Here is a 23,057-nt window from a genome sequence, read left to right as displayed (position 1 = left end):
TGCGCACAGATGGGTGTGGGCAGAGTTTGAACAAGCTGACTGTGTGACAGGCAGACAAAACCTCTCTCTGTACTCCATCGATCAGTTCCTCAGCGCTCACGCTCTTATCTGAAATGTAAAACAGGTGACACGCGGGACGGAGACAGATGGAAATCTGCCTTCAGCTCAGCTAATTTCACTGTTCTTTGAAGGAGTGATACATTTCTTTTCCATTTCATGTGTTTCTCATGGAAAGCAATTAACCCAAGTGTTGAACTTGAGCCTTAATGTCTGTTTTCTCTGCCCCCTCCTCCTCTCCTCTTCCTCTTTCTCTGCCTTTTTTCATTTCTCTTCCTCCTCATCTCTCTGTCCTCTCCCTCCATTTGCTGTTCCTCTCTTCAGTCCAGTAAGGAAGATAAACTGTCCAGCCGTATTCAGAGCATGCTGGGCAATTACGACGAGATGAAAGAGCCGATCGGTGACACACTTCCAAAGCTCAGCTGTAAACCGTCGAACAGCTCGTCTTCCTCTGAGGAGAAATCAGGCCCGCCTTTGTTCACCGGGGACCAGCGTGGTGTTGGTAGCAGCGGCAGCAGCCAGAGCAGTAAGTGGACTCCTGTAGGCCCCGCTGGGGGTCCGTCTTCATCCCAGTCCCAGAAACGCTCAGGACTCAGCAGCCAGAGAGGAAACGGAGGCAGTAGCGGCAGCAGCAGCAGTAGCCAAAGACACGGAGGGGAGGTACGGGAAAAGAAGTCGAGTAAACACAGCAGCGGGTCAGAGCACTCCAAGTCACACACGTCGAGTCCGGCCAAGGGCTCCCTCAGCTCCTCCAGCAGCAACAGCCACTTACGCAGCTCCCTGTCGGCGGAGCAGCACCACAGCAAGGAGCGCTACCGCTCCAAGTCCCCACGAGACCGGGAGGCCAACTGGGACTCCCCCTCACGCGTTCACACCTCCTTCCCCAGCGGACAGCACTCCAGCCAGGCTTTTCCCCCATCTCTGATGTCCAAACCCAGCTCCATGCTGCAGAAACCCACGGCGTACGTTCGGCCCATGGACGGCCAGGAAACGGCAGAGCCCAAGAGCTCGCAGCCGGAGAGCTACAGCGGACAGTCGCACAGCAGCACCATGGGAGAGATGAAGTCCAACAGCAAGGCCTCGCTGTCCAAGCTCAAGATCCCCTCGCAGCCCGTGGAGGTACGGTCCGTTTGGTAGAGGAGGTTAAAATGTTAGCAGCATGTAGCTTTAATAACACAATAACACGTGCTGAACCTGATGCTTCTGTCTTTAGGGAGCCGGTGACGCCAACTGTGTGGATGAAATCCTGAAGGTACGTGGAAACAAAAACACCTGACCCACTCGCTCTGAGTGCTCTGTGGAAAAGTCAAAGAAAGGGCATTTCACATGACTCACCGTCAACTCATCAGCTTTTTCCCCTTAACCGTTTTTTTTACTCTTTCTGTCAGGAAATGACTCAGTCGTGGCCCCCTCCGCTGACGGCCATCCACACCCCCTGTAAGACGGAGCCCTCCAAGTTTCCGTTCCCCACCAAGGTCAGCTCCTCACCTCTGTGTCAGACGATCATGTGACATGTTGGATTATAACAGTTTAGCTTTATGATGCTAACACTCCTGATGAACAGATGTCTCTCCTCCTTTGATTGATCATAACTTGTCTCTTTTTGACTTTAGGACTCTCATCCTTTCCCCAGCGGACACAGTGAGTCTCTCACCTGAACGCTCAAACTTTCACATAAAGCTGAACTGTGTCGCACGTCGCTCATTGGTTTTTATCGTGTCTCTTTCAGAGCGAGGAAGTTCCTCAAAGAGCTCGAGCAGCCACCAGCCCAAAGCCTGCGATGACCAGCCCACGTGAGTGCTCCACCCGTCCCCTCCTCTCCAACCTGTTTCTGAAGTTTTAACTCTGATAGGAAAAAAAAATCAGGATAGAAATGTTCACAGTGAGCTCCTTCCTGTGTCGCAGGATGCTGGAAGACGACCTGAAGCTGAGCAGCAGCGAGGACAGCGATGGAGAACAGGACTCCGCCAAGAACGCCTCGAGAAACACGTCAGCGAGGTAACGCCGACAGACGCAGGCTCACCTCAGAGGGACATGGTTTCCTCTGTCAGGGAGAAAGGTTGACTTCAGATAAAGGCCACAGCGTGTGTGTGTGTGTGTTTGCTTGTTTTGTAAACACAGCCTCATTCTTTATCTTGAGAGAAGTGGCGCACATGTTACATAACCTCACTGTTACTGCTGTTTAAAGTCACACTCTCTGTCATAGATAGTCAAACTGGATACCACAAAGTTTTTCTTTCATAACAAACTATTCTGAAATTAACAAGATCAAGTTTTTAAACTGTTGCATTTAATTTTATTATTTATTTAATTTTATTTAATCTACATTTATAGAAACTTTTTACTCATTTTTAAAATTTTAAGGAAGACTTCTTTCTTTTAAAAGAGTCAAACTATTTGTGACACTTTTTTATTTTCAGGTGCAGATTAAAAAATAACAATAAAAAAAATTAACATATGTATATGTGTGTAAAAATATATATAAGAAAATTTTTATAAAACTACAAAAAATTAAATGAAAATATCAAATTAATTAATTTTATTTAATCTACATTTGTAAAGACCTATACCCGGTTTTAAAATCTTATGGAAGACTTCTTTCTTTTTAAGGGGTCAAATTATGTATTACACTATTTTCAGATACACATTAAAAAATAACAATAAAAAATTAAATAAATAAATAAAAAGATTACACATATATGTGTGTATAAATATATATGAGAAAATTTAATAAATTACTAAAAAATAAAAGAAAATATTAAATTAATTATTTGATTTTATTTAGTCTATATTTATAAATACTTTTTACTGGGTTTTAAAATCTCAAGGAAGACTTCTCTCTTTTAAAAGGGTCAAATTATTTATAACATTTTTTTTAATTTCAGATACTGATTAAAAATTACAATTTTTTCTTAATCAATAAAAAAATTAACATGTTTATATGTGTATAAATATATATATGAGAAAATCAAATAAAGTAAAAAAAATCAAAAGAAAATGTTAAATTCAATATTAATACAGCTTAGAGGATGTCAAATGCTCTGGAGTTAGCTGATATATTATTTTCCCATGGGATTGTTTCTTATTATGGTCTTTAAATGGCTGACATATTGAGTCAAACATATTTATCTTTCCCCTCAGGGTGAATTTAATTTTTTTTGACAGCAAATGTTTGATTACATCATTCCTGAAAGTCGATAAAGTGAAGGATTGGTATGTTTACGTTCTATCAGAATTATTCTCTTTATGAGCAGCATTAGATAGCACGTCACATTTTCCTGGTTGTTTGATGATTCATTTAAAAATATTTTTTAAAAATATTTAAAATATTTTTTTTTATATTTATATAAATATTTTTTTATTTATATCAATATAAAAAAATATATTTTAAATATTTGTATATATTTTTATATTTGAATATTTTTTAAATATTCTTTTTTTTATATATTTTTTAAATATATACAAATACATAAAACACTTAGAGTGGGACTCCCTCAAAGGATGCAGGTGCAGGTTTTGTGTGTCGAGGTGTTTCAGTCACAAACTTAGTGTTGGCTCCATGCAGCGGTCAGAGACGACCTCCAGCTGCAAAGACGTTCAAACTTTCATGTGACCTTAGATTAAAGGTTTTGAAACACAGGTTGAGATAAAAATGATTTTTGTGTAACATTTGGTAAAAACGCTGCAGTCAGTGTGTGACAGTTTGTCTCTACTCTGCAACAACAGCAATAACAGCGAAGGAGCCGAGCAATCCAGGGACGACTCCAGCAGCCACAGCGGCTCTGAGAGCAGCTCAGGCTCTGACAGCGAGAGCGAAAGCAGCACGACGGACAGCGAAGCCAACGAGCACCCACGGCCCGCCTCCCCTGAAGTAATGACTCAGCACTAACTTTGTCCAGCGCTGTAGTGCAACTGAGTGATGATTTGATTCATTATTAACTAATAATTTTAACAGCACTGATGATCTTAGCTCTGTCTGCTCTTATTTTGGGACGGGAGTGTTGGGAGAGCTAAGCAGCTGACTCTGATGGTTTGTTTTCCTACGGCTCTAACGTCCGTCTCTCTGCTCCTTCAGCCCGAGCAGCCCATGGCCAACAAGTGGCAGCTGGACAACTGGTTCAAGAAGGCAAAGCAGTTCTCCCCGGCGTCTCCGGTGGACAACAGCGTCCCCACCAAGTGCAAGAAGGAGGGCAGAGAAAACAGCTCAGGACGCGGCTACAGCAGCCAAGGAGGCAGCTCCAAAGACTCAGCAACACCCACCCCAAGCAGGGACCTCCGGGCGGCGCAGAAAGGCGCCGAGGGCGGCCGGGGGAGGCAAAAGTCCCCCGCCCAGAGCGAGGGCGGCACCAACCCTCGAAGGAGCGTGGGTAAGAAACAACCCAAAAAGTCGGAGAAGCCTCCGGTGGTCGAGGAGCCCAAAGGAGGTCTGAGGGTGGAGAGTGAGCCGGCTCCTGAGATCCCCCCTCACCGGCCCAAGGCTGCTACGAAAGGTTCCCGAAAACCCAGCATTAAAAAGGAACCCAAGTCCTCGCCCAGGCCGACCGCACCGGCCGTCACCACCACCGCAGACAAACGCAAGGCCAAGGCGCCCACCAAGACCTCGCAGAAGTCCCGGGAGTTTGTGGAGACGGACTCCTCGTCCTCAGACTCTGAAGGAAATGACAGCATCCCGTCCTCGTCGCAGACGCCCAAGTACACGGAGAGCATCAGGACGCCGGTGTGCGTGTTTTCTCCCATGGAGGAGAAGGAGCTGCTGTCTCCTCTCAGCGACCCAGAGGAGCGGTACCCTGCCCGGCCGGCCCAGCAGCAGGTCCTGCTCGTCAAGATCGGTGAGTGAACGCTCCGCGGCGTTAACTGACGTCTTAGTGAACTACGTTAAACACTCTATCCTGTGTTTAACGCCTGATTTTGACACAGTGAAGGAGAAAAGTTGATAAAATTTGTGCTGCTTTCCAACTTTTCCCCTTCATTATTTTAAAATCCTGCATCTGAAGCAAACTGTGTCTGAGGAAATGAGCTCTGTGAAGCAGTAAACTTGTGTTGAGCTGCGACCCTTCCCTTCCCCCTCCGTAGATCTCAGCCTGCTGTCCAGGATCCCAGGGCGGCCCTACAAGGAGCCCGTGGAGATAAAAGTGGAGAGAGACGACTCTTTAGACCGAGACGGCAAAGACTTCAGCAAGCAGAGCTCAGAGAAGAGCTCGAGTAAGGCCAAGAGGAAACACAAGGTAGGAGACGGGATCCCTGGTCTGTTGATTTTAATCTATAGCGTGTTTAAAGAGCGAGGTCGAAACAGTTTCTCCTTCCTCTGAAGCTCACAGATTATCTTCAGCTTCACTCAAAAGCTCCAGTCCAAGTTTTCATCTCTGCGTTTTTTTTTTTTTTTCCATCATGGAGCAATAATTGGTCCAGTTAAGTTTCCTTTCAGGATCCTTAAAATAAACTCCAAACAGGTTTCCATTAAATCAGGAATAAACCTCTGAACTGAGGAACAAAGGGATCCAGAAAAAGACTTTGTGATGCAATTGTTTTATTAACCCTGTGTGTTTTATTAACCCTGAGTGTTTTATTGTTTTGTAGAATGACGAGGAAGGAGCCAAGCCGGAGAGCAAGCGGTGTAAACTGGAGGAGAAGTCTCTGTCTCACCATAAAAACAGCAGCAAAGAGTGAGTATTCCTCCTCAGGAAACCACGGCCTGAGAGACTACACTGCAAAAAACTCAAATCTTATCAAGTGTTTTTGCCTTATTTTAAGTAAAAAGTGTCTTATTACACTTGATATGAGCCACATTTAACTGAACAGTCCAGAAAAACTGTCTTATTTTTGGTCGTTTAAAGACAAAATGAGGTCTGAATTGTTTGTAACAAGTAAAAAAAATCTGCCAATGGAAGACGAGAAATTAGCTTGAAACTAGAATAACGTCTTAATACAAGAAACTTTTCTCTGAATGTTAGTTAGTTGATCTTCATTTCAATTATGTTGTTATATAACAAATATATATACATACAATATAAATATAAAAGAAAAAAATCTGGAAAAAAAATCTTATATTATCGGCCCCTTCTCTCTAAAAACGGCTAAACACTTGACAAAACACACTCATAAGAAGTTACACTTTTTTCCCAGTATGTCATATTTACCTCCTATCAGATCACTCTTAGAGCAAAATATATATAATAATACATAAAACTCAAGTTCCACCCGAACAAAAGAAAGCACCAAAAACAACAAACAGAAAACCCACTCACCGACTGGGATTTTAATGTCTGTGATTCCCTATATCTGTCTAATGTGCTGGTTTTGATAAGTTTTTTTTTATTTCTGAAAGTTTTGGCTTCTGTGAAAAGTCTATCCAAGTTATTCCATAAATATCAACCTTCGACTATAATATTTCTTTCTTTCATTGAGTTCTGACCCTCGGTTTTAAAAATATTTCAAATCCTTTTAAACTGTAACTACTTTAGGAGGTAGGAGATTTTTGTGAGCTTTGTACCTAAATTACAGCATTTGGAAATTTGGTCACAAAGTTTTAACAACTGTAATTTTACACAAAGTGGATTTGAGGGACGTCAGTTATATTTCTTACTGCTCTTTTTTTGATAAAAAGGCTCATTATCAAGTATGTGAAGACATTTTTTACTGAAAATCAGAGGAATACACTTGATAAGATTTCAGGTTTTTACAGTATATTTATGTTTGCACCCAGAGAGTAATTACAACAAGGCAGAAGACAAAATAAATAAATAATAAACTATTATATTATTTTCTGTCTAGCACTTCAAAAGTAGGTGAGCTCACTGTAAATGATCAGCTGTAAAAATTTAACTATTAGACTATAAATTATGGTGTTATAAGTTGGTGAATGTGACTTGTGAGTGCGTCACCGCAAATTTCTTGGTAGTTCAGTCAGCTAGCTCCAAATCACATCTATTTATCACTGTTATCAAGGCTAACAAACTGATTTCCAGAGGACAAAGGGAGGATGGATTTATTACCAGAGTAGGTCAGGTGATTTGCTCCCTTTGCTGTGAAAGTGTTGGATGTAGGACATCAAGAGTGCGGCGTCTTTTTGAGACCAAATATGTTGAAGAAAACTTCAGATGAGACGGGTAAACTGAGGTCTGCCAAAACAGTGTTAGCAAAGTATGCTAACAAAACAGCACGTAGAGCACTTCTTACTGCGAAACATGGAAAACCATTCACTGATGTGGATTACATAGAAGGCTTTCCCATCGACTGCAGACGTTTTATTCGACCAAATGCCCAATAAAAACATAAATATGTCCAGAATCAAAGAGACGCTCCTTTTAGAAAGAGCTGTGGAGTCAGTGAAATGTCAGAAAACGTGTTGCAGCAGCAAACTTCAGCTCTCAAAGACGCTCCTAAGTTTAGCGCGGCTGTGGATGAAAGCGTGGACGTCATCGAACAAACAGATCATCTACTAAAAGTTTCATAAAAGAAATCTGGGCAGAAGTCATGAAGGGGTTGACCACCCCTGGTCTGCACACTCGGTGCGACAGCAGTGCTTGATTTGGTTACAGGAAGAATAACATTATCCAGGTTTCTTCTTCTTCTCTATAACGCACAAAGACAGCCTGTAAACGCTAACGAGCGCCGTAAAAGCTCAGAGACGCAGCTTGTTTATGACCTCTCCAAGCTGCTGCTCATCTTTTATTCCTCTGCTAAAAACTCCTCTTCTGTTCATACCTCATCTTTAAGAGTCAATGTTTCTCTGCTGCACGTTCAGTCCATTTGAATAGTCAAATATTTCGTCGTCACAGTGATGGTTTCAACCCCACCAGGTCTAAGAGGTCGCTGGAGATCAAGAAGGAAGAGCCCGTCCCGTCTCCCTCCATGTCGGGTCTTCAGCGGACGCCCAAAGCAGAGCATCCGAGCCGGAAGAGGACGGTGAGCCAGTCCTCCACCTCGCTGTCCAGCGGGACAGGAAGTGGGAAGGAGGGCAGCCACAGCACCAAGGGCAGCTCCACCTCCAAACACAGGAAAGGAGAGGACAAGGGACACAGCACGCGGGACGGCAAGGTGAGCGCTGGCAGCTCAGTCTGTGTCTCTGTGGCTTCACACACCAGTCCAGCAGCTCATCCTGCACAGATTAAACCCAGCACAGAAAGTTTCTCCCTCCTCGTAGCCTCACTCTCACCTTTTCCTCCTCTTCAAACTCCAGCCCTCCTTTTTTCCTCCTGACTGAAACCTTATTCCCTCTGCTCGCTGTCTCTGCAGGAGAAATCCTCAAAGGGCTGCGATAACCAGCTGGCTGTGCCGCCGCTCTCCACCGACGGCTCCAAGTCTCAGAGATCCAAGCTGGTGTTTGAGGACAGGTGAGGAGAGCTCTTTCCACCGTGGATAACCCCTCAGCGGGGCAGAGCAGAGACCTGCTGCGGGGTCTCCTTTGATGAGTAAAGCCGTAGGAGGTAGAGGAGGAGGTGGTGGATAGACGTGACGTAAATCTCCATGTTAAAGGCTCCTCTTGGAAGGCTGTTGTTTCATACAGCTTTAAAGAAACGCTGCAGTCCTGATTCTCGTTTTCAGGGCTGTGTTTGAGCCTCTGAGGGTTTTTATTTCACAGAAAGGCTTTTCCTGAATCGTGTGTTCAGAAACAGTTCACAGAAGTGATCCTAATTGTTTCCCTATTACTGTTTCTCTTTCAGGGTCCACTCAGCAGATCACTACTTACAGGAGGCCAAGAAACTTAAACACAATGCAGATGCACTGGTAAGAGCCAGGCTGGGATGGTTTGCATGTGGATTAGAGATGCCAGGGTTTCAGCTACAGCATGCAAAGCAGAGGGAGGACAGGATCCAGGATCTGGACTCAGAGAGGAACAGCTCCCTGAGGAGATTAATGCTCGTTATCAAAAACCACGCTGACTTTGGTTGTTAGCTAACCATTTCCAAAGCTACATTCTTCGTTTATTGTGTCTTAAAAAAAAGGTCAAACAGCCTTTGTTAACTAGTTAAAGTCATATGAGACTGACTCTTTGAAAACAAACCAGAGGAAGACACGTTCGGTCACTTTGCATTCAGTCAAATGTTGAACTGCAGCAAAAGCTAAAACAACAAACTCCTATTTTGTTGATCATATGCTGTAAAAACTGAAATCTTATCAATTGTTTTTATCTTATTTTCAGTAGAAAATGTCTTTTTAGACGGAATCTGAGCCACATCCACCTGATCAGTCCAGAAAAACGTCTCATTTCCAGTGTTTGAAGACAAAACTCAGGTCTAAACTGCTTGGAACAAGTGTGTGTGTGTGTGAGAGAAACCCAGTATTTTCCCGCCTTGAGTGAGTCACATGACCAGCTGCACGGAACTCCTGAGTGTGTGACATCATCACGGAACTCCTGAGTGTGTGACATCAGCAGCAGCAGCTGCACAGGGAGTGAAATTAACAATAGATGCAACAGTCTAACCCAAATCACAGTAAAAATATGATATTTTTGTAGGAAATTTTGTCAGGAATCCATCCGTGTCATTTTTGAAGCTGGATGTGTTTTACTGTTTTTGTTTAGAAGCCCAAATGTGGCAGCTTACCCGGAGCTGTATCTTCTGCTCCCATTGATTCTAATGGAGGGAGCTGAGAGGGGGTCATCAACTTTGAGGGCTCGCTATTCGAAAACCGGGTCTGAAAAAACAACTTCCATCAGAGCTTTTGTAAAGCAGGGTCTAGTCTGTCATTACAGCGAGTTTGAAGCCGATACCATTCATGGCCTAGATCAGGGGTTTTCAACCTGTGGATCTGGAGCCGTATGCGGCTCTTTGACTCCTTTGCAGTGGCTCCTTGTAGCTTTAAAAATATTATTAAAATAAAGGTCTCTTAATATTTTTTTTAGAGAGGTTATGGTTATTCATTAGAGATAATGAAACAGACACAAAGTAAAAGTAAAAACATAATACAAAATTTTTACTAAAAATGCATCACCTCTTGAAACAAAGCTTTTAATATTTTGTGATTTTTTTTTTTCAGTTTTTTTTTTTTTTTTTTGAGTTTCAATTTTTTTGACATTTTTGCAAATTAAGAAAAAGAGTTCCACATTTTTTGAAGATTTAGTAAAATTTTGAATTTTTTTTTTATAAAAATCCCTATTTTTTGCAATTTTAAAAAAGTTTTTAAAATTTTTGGAAACAAAGCAAAATTTTTAAATTGCATTATTTAGGTTTTTTTTTGCTAATTTATGACATTTCAGCATTATTTGTGAGTTTTGCATGTTTTTCAATTACGTTTTTTTATTTTGCAAATTTTTGATTTTTTTTTTCTTAATTTCCAACTTATTAAAATTTCATACATTTTGCAAATTTATAGAATCTATGACACTACAAATTTTATTTTTTTTCTTACATTGGCAAATTTATTACAAATTAAAAAAAAAAGAAATCACATGTGCAAGTTATAAACACAAAAACTTCTTGTTTAGATAATTCTACACCTGATTATACACTTTTTTATCTTGATGTGAAGATAAAGTAGATTTTGCGTCTCCCGAATGACTTTAATCCAGGTGAGCTGAGGCAAAAAGGCTCTTTGGAAAGTAAAGGTTGCAGAGCCCTGGCCTAGGAGGAGATGATTTTTGAAAAAGGGGCAAAAATGTGGCCAAATTTAATTTTAAAAGGCAAATTGCAGACTTCCTGTTTGAGATAGGTCAGGGGTGTGTGTGACTTGTGTGTCTCAATGAGATCTCTCTAAGACATTCCCACTGCAAGCTAGTCGTTTGAGTGTGCCTAGGTGGCGCTAGAGAGCAACTTATGGGATGTTGGGGGTGAATTTTGGTATTGAAAAGAATTTTTTTGCGAATTTCAAAGTGCTCAAAGATTGGAGGGGTCCCTTCAGGCGAGGACCCTAAAAATCTGCCAAAGGAACAAGAGAAAAGTTACTTAGATCAAGACATTCTAGTTTCAAGCAAATTTCTCTTTTTTTTTAACTTGTTACAGCGATTCAGACTTCATCTAGTCTTTGAACAACTTGAAATAAGACATTTTTCTGGGCTGATCTGTTGAATGTGGCTCATATTGAGTATATCAGACAGTTTTTACTTACAATAAGACAAAAACACTTGATAAGATTTCAGTTTTTTGCAGTAACTTCATTTACTGATTGATTTTCTTGCTGAGGCCAAAGACTAACACACTCCTCCCTGTTGCTAATGTTTCCTCTGAAGAGGAAGTCCATGTAATCCTCTGATCTCGTTTTGTCTGTTCCAGTTGGACCGCTTCGATAAGGCGGTTTATTACCTGGACGCTGTCGTGTCTTTCATTGAATGTGGGAACGCTCTGGAGAAAAGCGCGCAGGAGTCCAAGTCTCCCTTCCCCATGTATGCAGAAACGGTCGAACTGATCAAGTAAGGATAAAATCTTCAACCTGGTGTCGTCTGTTTGAGTTTGAGCCTTTACGACTGACCCTGAAACCTTTCCTCTGTCCGTGTTCAGATACACTATGAAGTTAAAAAGCTACATGGCCCCTGACGCCACGCCGGCAGACAAGAGGCTAGCTGTGCTTTGGTGAGTCAGCTGATGGACACAGTGTGATTGATTTCCTGCGCTGTGTGTTAACGCAGCACGCGTACTCCTGGTCGAGGTTTGAATCGATATCCCTCCATTTCTCTGTCTCCTTCACAGCCTGCGGTGCCAGTCCCTCCTCTACCTGCGGGTTTTCAAGCTGAGGAAAGACAGCGCACTTAAATACTCCAAAACACTCACTGAACACTTAAAGGTTGGTTCATTTCCACACGTTTCAAACCAGGTTTTCTTTGGCCAAGCCTCCAAACCACATTCAGTGGATGTGTAACCTGCTTCCTGTCTGTGCTCATAAAGTCCTTCCTCTCCTGTTTCTGCTCCACAGAATTCCCTGAGCAACACCCAGGCTCCTTCTCCTGGCATGGGAAAGTAAGTGTCGTCCTCCTGCTGAGCAGAAACCTGTTGATTTACTCTGAGTTTTCTGACAAACAGTGTGAAAATATCTCCCTGGAGTTTACTGATCTGTAACATTCAGAGGAAACGCAGCTTTTCACCCTCAGAGTGATGTCACAGACCCCGATCCCTGAACGTCTCGTCTGCTTGTGTCTGTCTCCCCTCGCAGCAAGGCAGCAGGTATGCCCTCCCCGGTGTCCCCCAAACTGTCGCCAGGCACGGCCGGCGGCTACTCGTCGGTCAGCAGCACTAGCAGCGCCAGCTCGTCTGTGACCATCCCTCAGCGCATCCATCAGATGGCCGCCAGCTACGTCCAGGTCACCTCCAACTTCCTGTACGCCACCGAGGTCTGGGACCAGGCGGAGCAGCTTTCAAAGGAGCAGAAAGGTGACCACGCGTTGCTCTGATTTATCATCACTACAGTATCCTCAGACATCACGAGCTGCGGGGCCGTCAGAGGTCCGGACTCTCAGAGTCTCAGGAAAGCCTGGAGGGTGTTTCTTACATTATGGAGCTCTCTGAACATCCGTCTGCGTCTCGTGACTTTGGTATCAGGAAGAAACCTGCAGGTTTTATTACATCTGCCTGGTTTTGATTCTGTTATATGTCCGAGAACAAACCCATCTGCTGGAGATTAGGGATCAGTCTCCCCCCGCGCTGACCCCGGAGCAGGACGTTACCGTCCTCTGGTATCACGTCCTTCCTGCTCCTCCTTCAGTAACTCCTTAATGCCCGCGCTCTCTTTAACAGATTTCTGATTTTTTTCTCAACATGAACCTGAAATTCTCTCTGTACAGAAAAAAAAAACATCATTAGATTATTTGATTGGCTCAGTGCCAGCGGCAGCACACACCCACAGCCTCTGACTAAAGCTATGTGAACACACTCACTAGCCCAGCAACCACTTGTAGCATCACGTTTCTATGAGGATGATACTCAAGAGCTGAGCACCTGACTTAGCATGTTAGCACAAGCTAATCACAGGTATTTGACACATACCTGGTTAGCGGAAAGCTAACTCACGTCGCTCTTCTCCAAGTTCCTGAAAGCAAGTGAAAGTGGAGCCAAGCTTCACCCTCGTTTAGGAAAAAGTTTTATCTGTTTGGAGTTTTGTTTCACTTTGGTTGTTTATCTTCCTCTATGCTACGTTAGCTATCGTAGCTGCTCTGATTAGCTTCTTCCACTCCCGAATCAACACACAAAGACACTTGTACACTGAGTGCACTATGATTGGCTGATGCAACCATGCTTACTCTCCACCTAGAGATGTCCTTAAACAACAAAAACATGAACATCCAGGCAGAGGAGGGGGCTGAGGCAAACACAGACACTGACACACTGAGTGTTCCTTTAATCGTTTTCTGGGAGTGAAACGATGAAATCACAAAAACTGATTTTTGTTTCCCTCTGTGTGTTTTCAGAGTTCTTCACGGAGCTCGATAAGGTGATGGGTCCCCTGATCTTCAACACCAGCAGCATGACAGACCTGGTGCGGTACACGCGGCAGGGCCTCCACTGGCTGAGAATGGACGCTAAGCACGCCCCCTAGCGAGGACGGCTCCTCCTGCACGCCGCCCTCACGCCCACACCTCAGCCTCTCTGCGTCCAGCTCCATGTGCTCAAAGACACACAAGCATAGACACACTCTCCGTACTGTACACACACACACACACACACAGAGTCCACCTCTGGTTCTCCATCCACACACACACACTCACACACACACACACACACACACGTGATGGACCTCTAAGACATATCTCCAACACTGTGTCCATTTCCTACACCAGCTTGCCAAAAACACTGAGCAACTTCTCGCATCTCGCGGCGTCAGCGGCGCCACCCGGGGAGAAGCCTCCGAACTGCAGGGCAGGACCAGAAACGCTCATCGTCACGCTTCACGTCTCGGCTTTCCTACCAAGTGGCCGTGTTTTTATCTGTTGGCATGGACGCGCTGGCTGAATTATTTATGAAAATGTGTAAAGAAAAAAAAAACAAAAACAGGGGGGAGGAGGTTTTTTTGGCTACTTTGGTTTTTAACTTTCTGTTGGACGTTTTTTTTCACCAAAGTACCTCCCATGAACACCAAAGGTGCTTTAAAATGAAGGTTTCTCTTTATCATTTTTGTGCCTTGTATGTGAGCTACAGGAAAAGCAACAGCCACCCTTTTTATTCCAACACTTTTTATCTTCTTTGACCTTTTTTTAATTCCTGCTGTTTCTCATTTAATATATTTTATTGTTCAGCGATGAAGAGGCACCAATCATGTTTCAACGCACTCTGTAGGTTTGAAAATCAGCTCCTGACACGTATAAATTCACTGATCAGCGTTTTAAACGTGTCTGATGATTTTCCAGAATCATGAAGCCCTTTGGAAATGTAGTGTTTGTCACTGTAAAGAGTAGCATGGCCTCTAGGGGGCGCCATCAGAGCCTGGCCTTAATCAGATTGATCCCTGTTGTGTGTGAGAGGTTTCCCGTCTGAAAGCCTCTTCCTGTGAAACGCTTTTACGCTCGTAGCTTTGGAGAAGTTTCCTGGAGGACGCGTCTCTTCCAGTCAGTGTTATCCTGTTGTTTTTTTTTTCATCCCTTTGTTTGCTCAGAGTATTTTTCTAAGAACCAGCAGGGAGCGTCTCCAGTATTGAATCATGTCCACTCACACAATGCAGTTACTGATGATGCAGTTTGTCATGAACTGGGCCTAAGGGAGGAAACTGATTTGGCACGTTAGCGTAAAAACTTGTCTGATAGGACGACGTGGAGTGATGCAGATTAGCAGTGTTGCATTTAGAACAAAGAGTTTTAAAATCTATGATTTTATATATTTCAAAGTAAAGTATAATAACGGCCGATATAGATTTTATTTATATACCGAGCAGTTTTTGTCTCATTGAGCTTTTTTAAATGCAGACTTTAGACAAACAGCAGGTGTAAGATGGAAAGTATTTGTGTGTAATCGCTCATATTTAAATTAAAACTCTTCATCGAGCTTCATCACGTGACGACGGCTCGGCTCGTCGCTGATCCAAACATTTCTGTCAGATATTTCAAACTCCGGCCGGTCATCCAGGGGGATGTGGACGACTGCTTTGGGAAAGAGATGTTAAATCACTGCATTCAGAAAAAGACGATTGGTTGGAAACATGAAGGACTGTCCTCTTCTTTTATTTTAAAGATGCTGGAATCACTGAAGCCTGGGCCAAACAGTTTCCAAAGAAACGACTGGTTTATCATCGAAAGCTTGAGAGCTTAAGGCGTCTGATTTTTTCTGTTTTCCTGCACAAACTTTGTGCATCCTCTGAACTCCAGCCTCATGAAGCCCCTTCTCTTTTATCCGGAGACAGAAATAACCCAGAGGGAGACTCTTTGGCCCAGGTTTGACCTTTTTCTTCTCGTGTTTTCTTTCCTTCACTGGCTCCCTGGCCTTTATTGTAGGAGGGGATACTGTTATTTCCTCTTGCACTTGAAAAGTAGAAAGTCAGAGGAGGTATTATTTTAATCTATGCAGGACTTTTTACAAAGAAAAACAGAAAAATTGTCTTTTTGTTTTCGTGGGGTTAAACAAATAATTTCAGGCTTTTTTTTTTCCCCACTGCTTTTCTTTTTCCGCCTCAGTGAGAAACCTGATGAACTCAAGTGTCCAATGCCTTTAGCTTTTGCAATTTTTGTGTACCAGTTGAATATATATATGTGCGTGTGTGTGTATATAGATCTGTTTTTATAACCAAACAAAGATGGCGTCTTGAGCCGTTTTGTACTTAAAGCTGGAGGCCGCGCTCCTCGCTCTGGGTTTCGCCGGTCCCGGTCTACGTCTTCATACACTGGTACACTTTGTAAGTACAGGTCCGCGCCTCGTGTTCCCTACACTATCTTGTTGTAAAATGTAAAAAATTAGCATTAGAATAATTTTTAATAGTTTGCTACTCACACTTATTTATTTTTCTGCCCCTTTGCTCGATATTTTTTCTATTTTTGCCATTTGGAGGAGGAAGATTTTATGAAACAGAAAGGTGTAAATGTGCAGGGGGTGGATGATGAGATTTCATTGTAAGTAGTAATTAATATTAATTCTAACTTGAACGAATCCAGGGTAAGATGAGTTTTTTATTTCCTGTTTTGGACATTCAGTAGGAAGATGTTAACACTTGCATGTTTCTATTTAAATACAGATGTATAAAATGTAAATATAACATTTCTTTAAGGATGAATTTCTACTACAGGTTGACATTTTTATTGAAATTAAAAAATGTTGTGAATACATTTTGTGAGATACTTAATGCACATTGTTTTTTCTCTCTGTGAGCGTTTGTGTTTCCTCCTCTTCCTCCTCTTCCTCCTCTTCCTCCTCGGAGCTGTTACAGACGACGTCTCCGTCTCTTGACTCTGTAAATCAGATTGTTTTTCAGTCTTTTTCTTCCTGTGCTCGTAAACTTTGTCTCCTGCTTCACTGTCTCTCGGTATCATGGACACCACATAATCATAAATGTCTCTAGATCCCAGTGCGGATATTTTGTCTTCTCCGTATTTGATATGGAGGCGTGTACTTTTCATGAAATGTATATTGTTGATCTCATGGGATGGATGGATGGTGTATACAGTCTGTTGTGTAAAAGCCCGTCTGTTTCGTCCTCATGACAGAGATGTATTTACTATTTGTCCCTTTTGAACAAAATGGTCCAACATGTCTTTTGAAACAGAGGTATTTCTCTACAGGTCAAACAGTTGTAGCAGTTTATACAGTATGTTGTATAACACCTTTTTTCTAAACGTCGTCTCTGAACGGAGACCAGCAGCATACACTATGTACAATAGACTAAATTGGATTAGTTTTAAGAGAACTGATGATAGAGAAACTATATATGATGGATGCAATATGATTAAAGGTACTCATTGAGTTTGATCTTCAAACCTAGGTTATGTAATTTAAAGCATTCTTGTGAAGTGAGTATTAATTGTGACTAATGAGAGTCTGTCCTGAATATTCTTTGTATTTTGCTGTATTGAGAATAAAATATATATGGATATGTTTAAAGGAGTCTCTCTGTTTCAATTGGGAGAATGTAAATATAGAGTTTTACAGAAAAATTAACATTTGGTAGAGGTAGATGATGCCTGCAGGTATTTCATATGTACATTATATTATTATATGTTTCTGTAGATGGTTTCAGCTAACGAGGCATCATTGGTTCGTAACCTTTGGTCTTCAGGCAGCACAGCATTCAATTCAAAGATATTATTATTTTATTATTTTTATTATGATATATGTTTTATAATTATTATCATTATTATTATTAGTAGTATAAGCAGTAGTAGTATATTTTTTCCATATTCTTAATTTTTTAAGAGAATCTAGATTTTTATTCAACTAAATAATAACAATAATTATATTTATACTATATTAATTATATAATTTCCCTTTCAATGTATTATAATAATAATAATAATAATAATAATTATTATTATTATTAGTAATAGTAGTAGTAGAAGTGGTAGTTTATTTTTTCATATTCTTAAATTTCAAGAAATTCCAGATTTTTTTAAAATGTTATAATAATAGTAAAAAGTATAATAATAATAATAATAATAATAATAATAATAATAATAATAATAATAATAATAATAATAATAATAATAATTATTATTATTATTATTATTATTATTATTATTATTATTTATTTATTTTATTTTTTTTTATTAATATTTGTAGTAGTAGTAGTAGAAATAGCAGTAGTAGTATCTTTTTTCCATATTCTTAATCTATTAAGAGAATCTAGATTTTTATTTAAAAAAATACTAATAATGATTATATCTACATTATATTAATTATATAATTTTCCCATTAAATGTATTATTATTATTATTAGTAGTAGTAGAAGAAGTAGTAGTAATAGAATATTTTTTTATATTCTGAATTTTTTTAAGAGATTCCAGATTTTTTTTAAACTGAATAATAATAATACTAATTATAGTTTATTAAAATTATTATTACTATTACTACTACTACTACTACTAATAATAATAATAATAATTATAATTATTATTATTATTATTATTATTATTATTATTATTATTATTAGATCAGTATCATTATTATGAGTAGTGGTAGTAGTAGAGTAGTATCAAAAGTTATTATAAAAATATATAATAAAAAAAGTGAAGGGATTGTTTTGCCAGTGGGACATAAACTGAGTCTGGGTTGCGGATGTTTAGCGGACAGAGATGGTGATGGTGAGAGCTCAGATCCCCTGGCTGAGGGTCTCGGTCTTGGTGATGAGACAGGAAGTGGACTAGGTTAATCATACAGATTTTACAGAGCTGAAGCCTGAAAGCTGGATGATACATGCCTCAAACATGGTTTACAAATGGAAAAGAAGTGGTGAGCATCACAAAAACTGCAGAGAAAAACAAAAAGCTTCATCTGAGATTAATTAACAGTGTTCAGATCACATGCTGCCAGATTACATAGGATGATCACTTAAATTCACTCTGGACTGGGTCAGATGGATCCTGGAGGTGGACTTCACCATATTCTACATATTGAGGGGTGAGAAATTAATCAGAGAGACACACGTTTTCCCACAGAGTTCAGAAAGAAACTTGTGAATTTATCCAGAAAATTTTAGCTTTTAAAAATATATAACATTCTTATTTCAGGTCAGTGAGGGTATTTTTTCTCCAGTTTAGCTGTGAACAGTCAGTCTAACTGTCTTCCCACCATAACACCAACAAACAGAAGCACTTTAAAGGTTTTTTTCTTGATGTATAATATAAAAATAACATTTTATCAAAGCTGAATACATCTTAGTGTTTATGTTCTAGGTTTGCTTCTGACTCAAACAGCTGACATCTTGTCCAGCAGCTCAGTGCTTCTGTTCTGAATGAATGAATTGCCCCCCAGTGGACACAAGCTGCTACTGCACATCTCTGCCATGATCCCTGATAGCTCTGGGCCTTCTCATCCTGGACTGGTATTACAGTCAGTGCACTTCTATTGTTGTCTTTGTGTAACAGACACTAAAAAAGTTAATTTGAAGGCTTTCTGTGTTATCTGTCACAGAAATATGCTTTAGTCCAGGTTGATCACTTTGTTAAAATGTGTCACACAGACCCACTGATGACTCCACAAAGGCCCAGAAATAAATGTTTGATACAGTTCAGAGAGGAAAATACTGGTTAAACCTTTTCTATCTACACAGTTTTAGAGAAAACAAGTATCCTTTAACTGTTTTAAATTATTTGAATATTCATCCGTCTAGACCAGAGGTCTGCAACCTTTCCAGCCCATCTGGATTAAAGTCTTTCAGGAGCCACAAAATCTACTTTATCTTCATAATAAACACATTGAAGTGTATACAATCCTAAACATTGTTAAAATGTAGTGAATAATTGTTTGAAAAAGGTTTTTTGAACTTATAAAATCTTACTTATGAAATGTCTCAGTTTTTAAAAAAATAAATTTGCACCTATATGTATGACATTTTAAAATTTGCCAAAAAAAAAAAAAAAAATTCTTAAAATTAAAAAAAATCTTGAAATCTCAAAATTTGCTAAATAAACAAACAAATAATAAATTTAAATAAATAAATAAAGAAAAAATATTGAAATTAAGAAATTCTTGAAATTTAAAAAATTTACAAAAATTTTGAAAAAGTCGGTAGGCTGGTGAAGTAGAGCAGTGTTATTGACAGATGTGATGAATATTTATTTCAACAAAATGTTAACGCAGGATTTTATTTTGTGTCATTGTCTTTAATTATCAATATCCTGTGTAAGAAAAATAACTATTCTTTATTTCAATAATACTTTTAAAGCTTCAAGGAGCCACTGCAGAGGAGTCAAAGAGCCACATGAGGCTCCAGAGCCACAGGGTGAAGACTGGTGATCTACATTATTTCATTTTGTGCATGTATTTTATGAAATACTTGTTTTTTTTAATTAAACCATATTGTGACAATGTCTTTAAGAATATTACACACTCCAAAGAACCAAACATGAACCCTGCAATGATTTAGCAACAACCTAAAATAAGCTGGAAGCCGGAAGTTCTTTGTCAATTTCAATTAGAGAAATATGATCAATCTCTGTGAGCATGAAACAAAGGTATTCAAACTGTAGCTTTGCATTGCAGAGCCTCTTAGAGATGATTAGCTCTTTTCAATCCATGTTGCGCCTCCCTGAGTGTGTTAACTCTTTAATGGACTCATGATTCTTCACTTAGTTTCATCTTTGCTCTTTATTTGTAAATATCTTGACTGGTAGATATCCTTTGGGTGTAGGTGGGAACAAAAGCTGACTGTAAACTTTATATGATGGCTGTGAAATGTTAGGACCGCTTAATTTGAGGCTCTACCTCTTTTTACTGGAGAAAAACAACACCGACAAACTCCTGTTTTCACTCTTCCATCATTAACACAAACTGACCAATCGAGTGTCGTATATTCCCAGAGAGCCCGCCCCCCGCTGCTTCTGATTGGTCCACTGAGACCTCTGTTACCTTTCATCCGCTCCTCGCTCAGAGGGAATAAGGTGAGCTATAACAGCGAGAGGAGGAAAAGGAAAAGCTTATTACCGGGGGGCATGTAGGAGGCACGACAGCCTGCTGCTAAAATAACGTTTAACCGACCGGTTCATGTCGCGAGCTCCGAGCTTTGCCCGCGAAAAGAAGAGGACGAAGCGGAGAAAGGGACCGAGGATTAGCAGAGAGGAGCTGAAGTCAACAGGTAGGTGGAGGGGACCGTGGAGCAGCAGGTGCGCTCGGTATCGCTGTGAGTGTCCAGTTTCGGTTGTCAACCGTCAGCTCGTTGGGTATTAATGTGAAGTGGTGAATAGTTAATGTTAGCTTCATGCTAACAGGCTAAGTTTCGTCAATAACTTTGGGAAAGGAGTTAGGAAAGGAAATGAACGGCGAGCTGTGAGGAGCTACAGCTGCTCTCAGGTCAGATCTGCTGGGCTGGTAATGGCCCCTGATAGGGGTCAGAGTTTATATGTGTTATTTATTTCAGCACTTTTATTTATTTTTTCACCTATTTCTACTATTATTCTGTCTGTCCTCTAAATCTATATGAATGTTTTGCTTATTTAGTATATCCTAATATGACTTTCCTTTTTTAATCTTTAACACATCTGGAGTTTTTACTTATGAAGGATCAGTGATGCAACCTGTTTATGTTACACTACAAAAAACTGAACTCTTATGAAGTGTTTTTATCTTATTTTTTTATATAATTCTTTATTTTTTGTTGGAAAAGACATTTTCGTTGATTAACAATTACGCATTTCTTATACAGAGTCATTTTCCAGTCTTTTGTATTTACACATATGCAGAATTTTGTTTGTCTTCTTCAAAAATATACCGTTAGACATATTCTCCTTGTTGCTGTTTACATTTTAAATGTGTGTAAATCTCCATATGATATTCACATATGTTACATCACTTATATAAATGAATAACTATGTACAAATGAACAAAGGGGGGGTTACATTTACATTATCTCTCACTTAGGAGGTTGAAGAAGAATAACTGATAGTATTTTGATTGCCAGCCCTCTATCTGCCAGTGTAGCCTGTAGTGGAAAGTCAGCAGCTAGTTTTTATATCATTTTATATGAAAGTTGACTTATTATACTAAATATGAGCCTTTTTTAAAAGTTATTTACAGACAAAATGAGGTCTGAATTGTTTGCAACAAGTAAAAATAATCTGCGAATGGGACAAGAAATATCTGCTTGAAACTTTTTTGTTCTGTTCAGGTGAATTTTAAGTCTAAAAAGACATTTTCTACTCATAACAAGACAAAAACACTTGATAAGAGTTCATTTTTTTACAGTGTAGATTGAGACACAGCCTGGATAAACAGTCACTCAGTCATGCAGGCTGTCAGGAAAGGTCTCTGGTGTGTTGTGGACTCTGCAGAAGTCATCTGTGATAACAATAGTGGTCATTGCAGCCCTGTAATGTGTGCTATGGGCCAGAAACAGCATCTCAAACGACTATCATCACTGCGTTTAATTGCTGTGGGCTCATTCTGTGTTGTAATGCTCTCTGTTGTTTGTCAGTGGCAGCATTGTCCTCCTCTCACCTTATCTCCCAGCCTTAAATTGATACCTAGCTGTGAATTATGCAGCGCAGCGCCTTTCTGCCTAATGACGGCTCCATGTTTTATTTAAACGGGGAACAAAAGGCAGCGCGGCTGCAGCGCGGCAGCTCTGTGTGGGAAACCAGACACTGCTGTTTTGTGCTGTGGCTGAAACTGAAGCACTCATGCAGCGCGTGGGTCAGATGGTGGGAGCAGGAGGAGCACACTGGCCTCTCTGTGTGCTCCTCCTGCTGCTGCTGACTCCTCTGCACCCACAGTCTGTCAGCAGACACACAGGAGGAATGCACCTCCTCACACACAGCGTTACCTCCAGCTTCAGCCCTGATGGATGGCTGCACTCATTGATAAAGTTGTGACTCAGGGCCAAACCGTTTAATAACTTGACACGTAGCCAAACACGCAGTGTGGAAATACACACATTTGGCAATCGGAGCATGCAGAAGAAGAATGAACGATGGCGTGGGTCGTGGGGTGTGGGAGTGTGTTTGCAGGAAGATTAAAAAGGAAAGGAAGCAGGAAACAAAGGATGGAAGCAAACAGAGAGAGGAGGCTATAAAATAAGAGTAAGGGGGCGGGTCAGAGCTGAAACGTGAAACTTTTCCCTCTTCTTTAAACAAAATCTTATAAAACATGGACTCAGTTTGCAGCTGAGTGCTGTTTCAGACAGAAGTAGGTCATGCAGCTGTTACGATCCTCATTCTCACACCTTACTCAAACACAATGCATGCACAGACTTAAAATAGAAACTAATTGGAGGCGTGGGAGCACATGAGGTGAGCTGTTGTTTGATATAATTGGTCGGGTTACTTCATCTTAAAGCGTCGGCGTCTTATTGTTGGGTTTAGGCTGCGCTGTTTACATTTTTGGGCGACCTCTCGCACGACATCTCTGATCATAAATGTTTGACTTTAAGAGTTCAGACGAGCTGAGATCGAGTCTGCAGCTAAACCAGGAGTGAAGGTGTCAGTGAGAGACAATAAGACAGGAAAG

General features: G+C 40.6%; 2 protein-coding genes across 4 annotated transcripts in view; both read left to right on the top strand.

Annotated features, from left to right (window-relative positions):
* The window catches only part of aff4 (AF4/FMR2 family, member 4), a 50,416-nt gene extending 36,441 nt beyond the window's left edge, over positions 1–13,975 (top strand). For both annotated transcript variants that reach the window (XM_074671900.1, XM_074671899.1), the window contains exons 3-21: positions 382–1,176; positions 1,271–1,309; positions 1,446–1,532; positions 1,671–1,698; positions 1,787–1,850; positions 1,963–2,055; positions 3,784–3,928; positions 4,133–4,886; positions 5,131–5,282; positions 5,635–5,720; positions 7,857–8,094; positions 8,293–8,390; positions 8,721–8,784; positions 11,268–11,404; positions 11,493–11,564; positions 11,682–11,775; positions 11,905–11,948; positions 12,142–12,359; positions 13,394–13,975. In XM_074671900.1, coding sequence (XP_074528001.1) covers positions 382–1,176; positions 1,271–1,309; positions 1,446–1,532; positions 1,671–1,698; positions 1,787–1,850; positions 1,963–2,055; positions 3,784–3,928; positions 4,133–4,886; positions 5,131–5,282; positions 5,635–5,720; positions 7,857–8,094; positions 8,293–8,390; positions 8,721–8,784; positions 11,268–11,404; positions 11,493–11,564; positions 11,682–11,775; positions 11,905–11,948; positions 12,142–12,359; positions 13,394–13,521 — 3,336 coding nt within the window. In that variant the 3' untranslated portion in view covers positions 13,522–13,975. The remainder of the gene's footprint in view (positions 1–381; positions 1,177–1,270; positions 1,310–1,445; positions 1,533–1,670; positions 1,699–1,786; positions 1,851–1,962; positions 2,056–3,783; positions 3,929–4,132; positions 4,887–5,130; positions 5,283–5,634; positions 5,721–7,856; positions 8,095–8,292; positions 8,391–8,720; positions 8,785–11,267; positions 11,405–11,492; positions 11,565–11,681; positions 11,776–11,904; positions 11,949–12,141; positions 12,360–13,393) is intronic.
* A 6,513-nt stretch (positions 13,976–20,488) lies between these two features.
* The window catches only part of shroom1 (shroom family member 1), a 42,860-nt gene continuing 40,291 nt past the window's right edge, over positions 20,489–23,057 (top strand). Inside the window, exon 1 of one of the 2 annotated variants that reach the window (XM_074672385.1) lies at positions 20,489–20,691. The gene's annotated coding sequence lies outside the window, so the exon portion shown is untranslated. Of the gene's footprint in view, positions 20,737–23,057 lie in introns of both variants that reach the window. The other variant, XM_074672387.1, reaches the window with a different exon arrangement.

This window comes from Halichoeres trimaculatus, unplaced genomic scaffold, assembly GCF_033239565.1.
Source record: "Halichoeres trimaculatus isolate MK-OKI-2021-1 unplaced genomic scaffold, fHalTri1.1 fHalTri1_scaffold_6, whole genome shotgun sequence".
NCBI lineage: Eukaryota > Metazoa > Chordata > Actinopteri > Labriformes > Labridae > Halichoeres > Halichoeres trimaculatus.
This window is presented reverse-complemented; position numbering and strand designations above follow the sequence as displayed.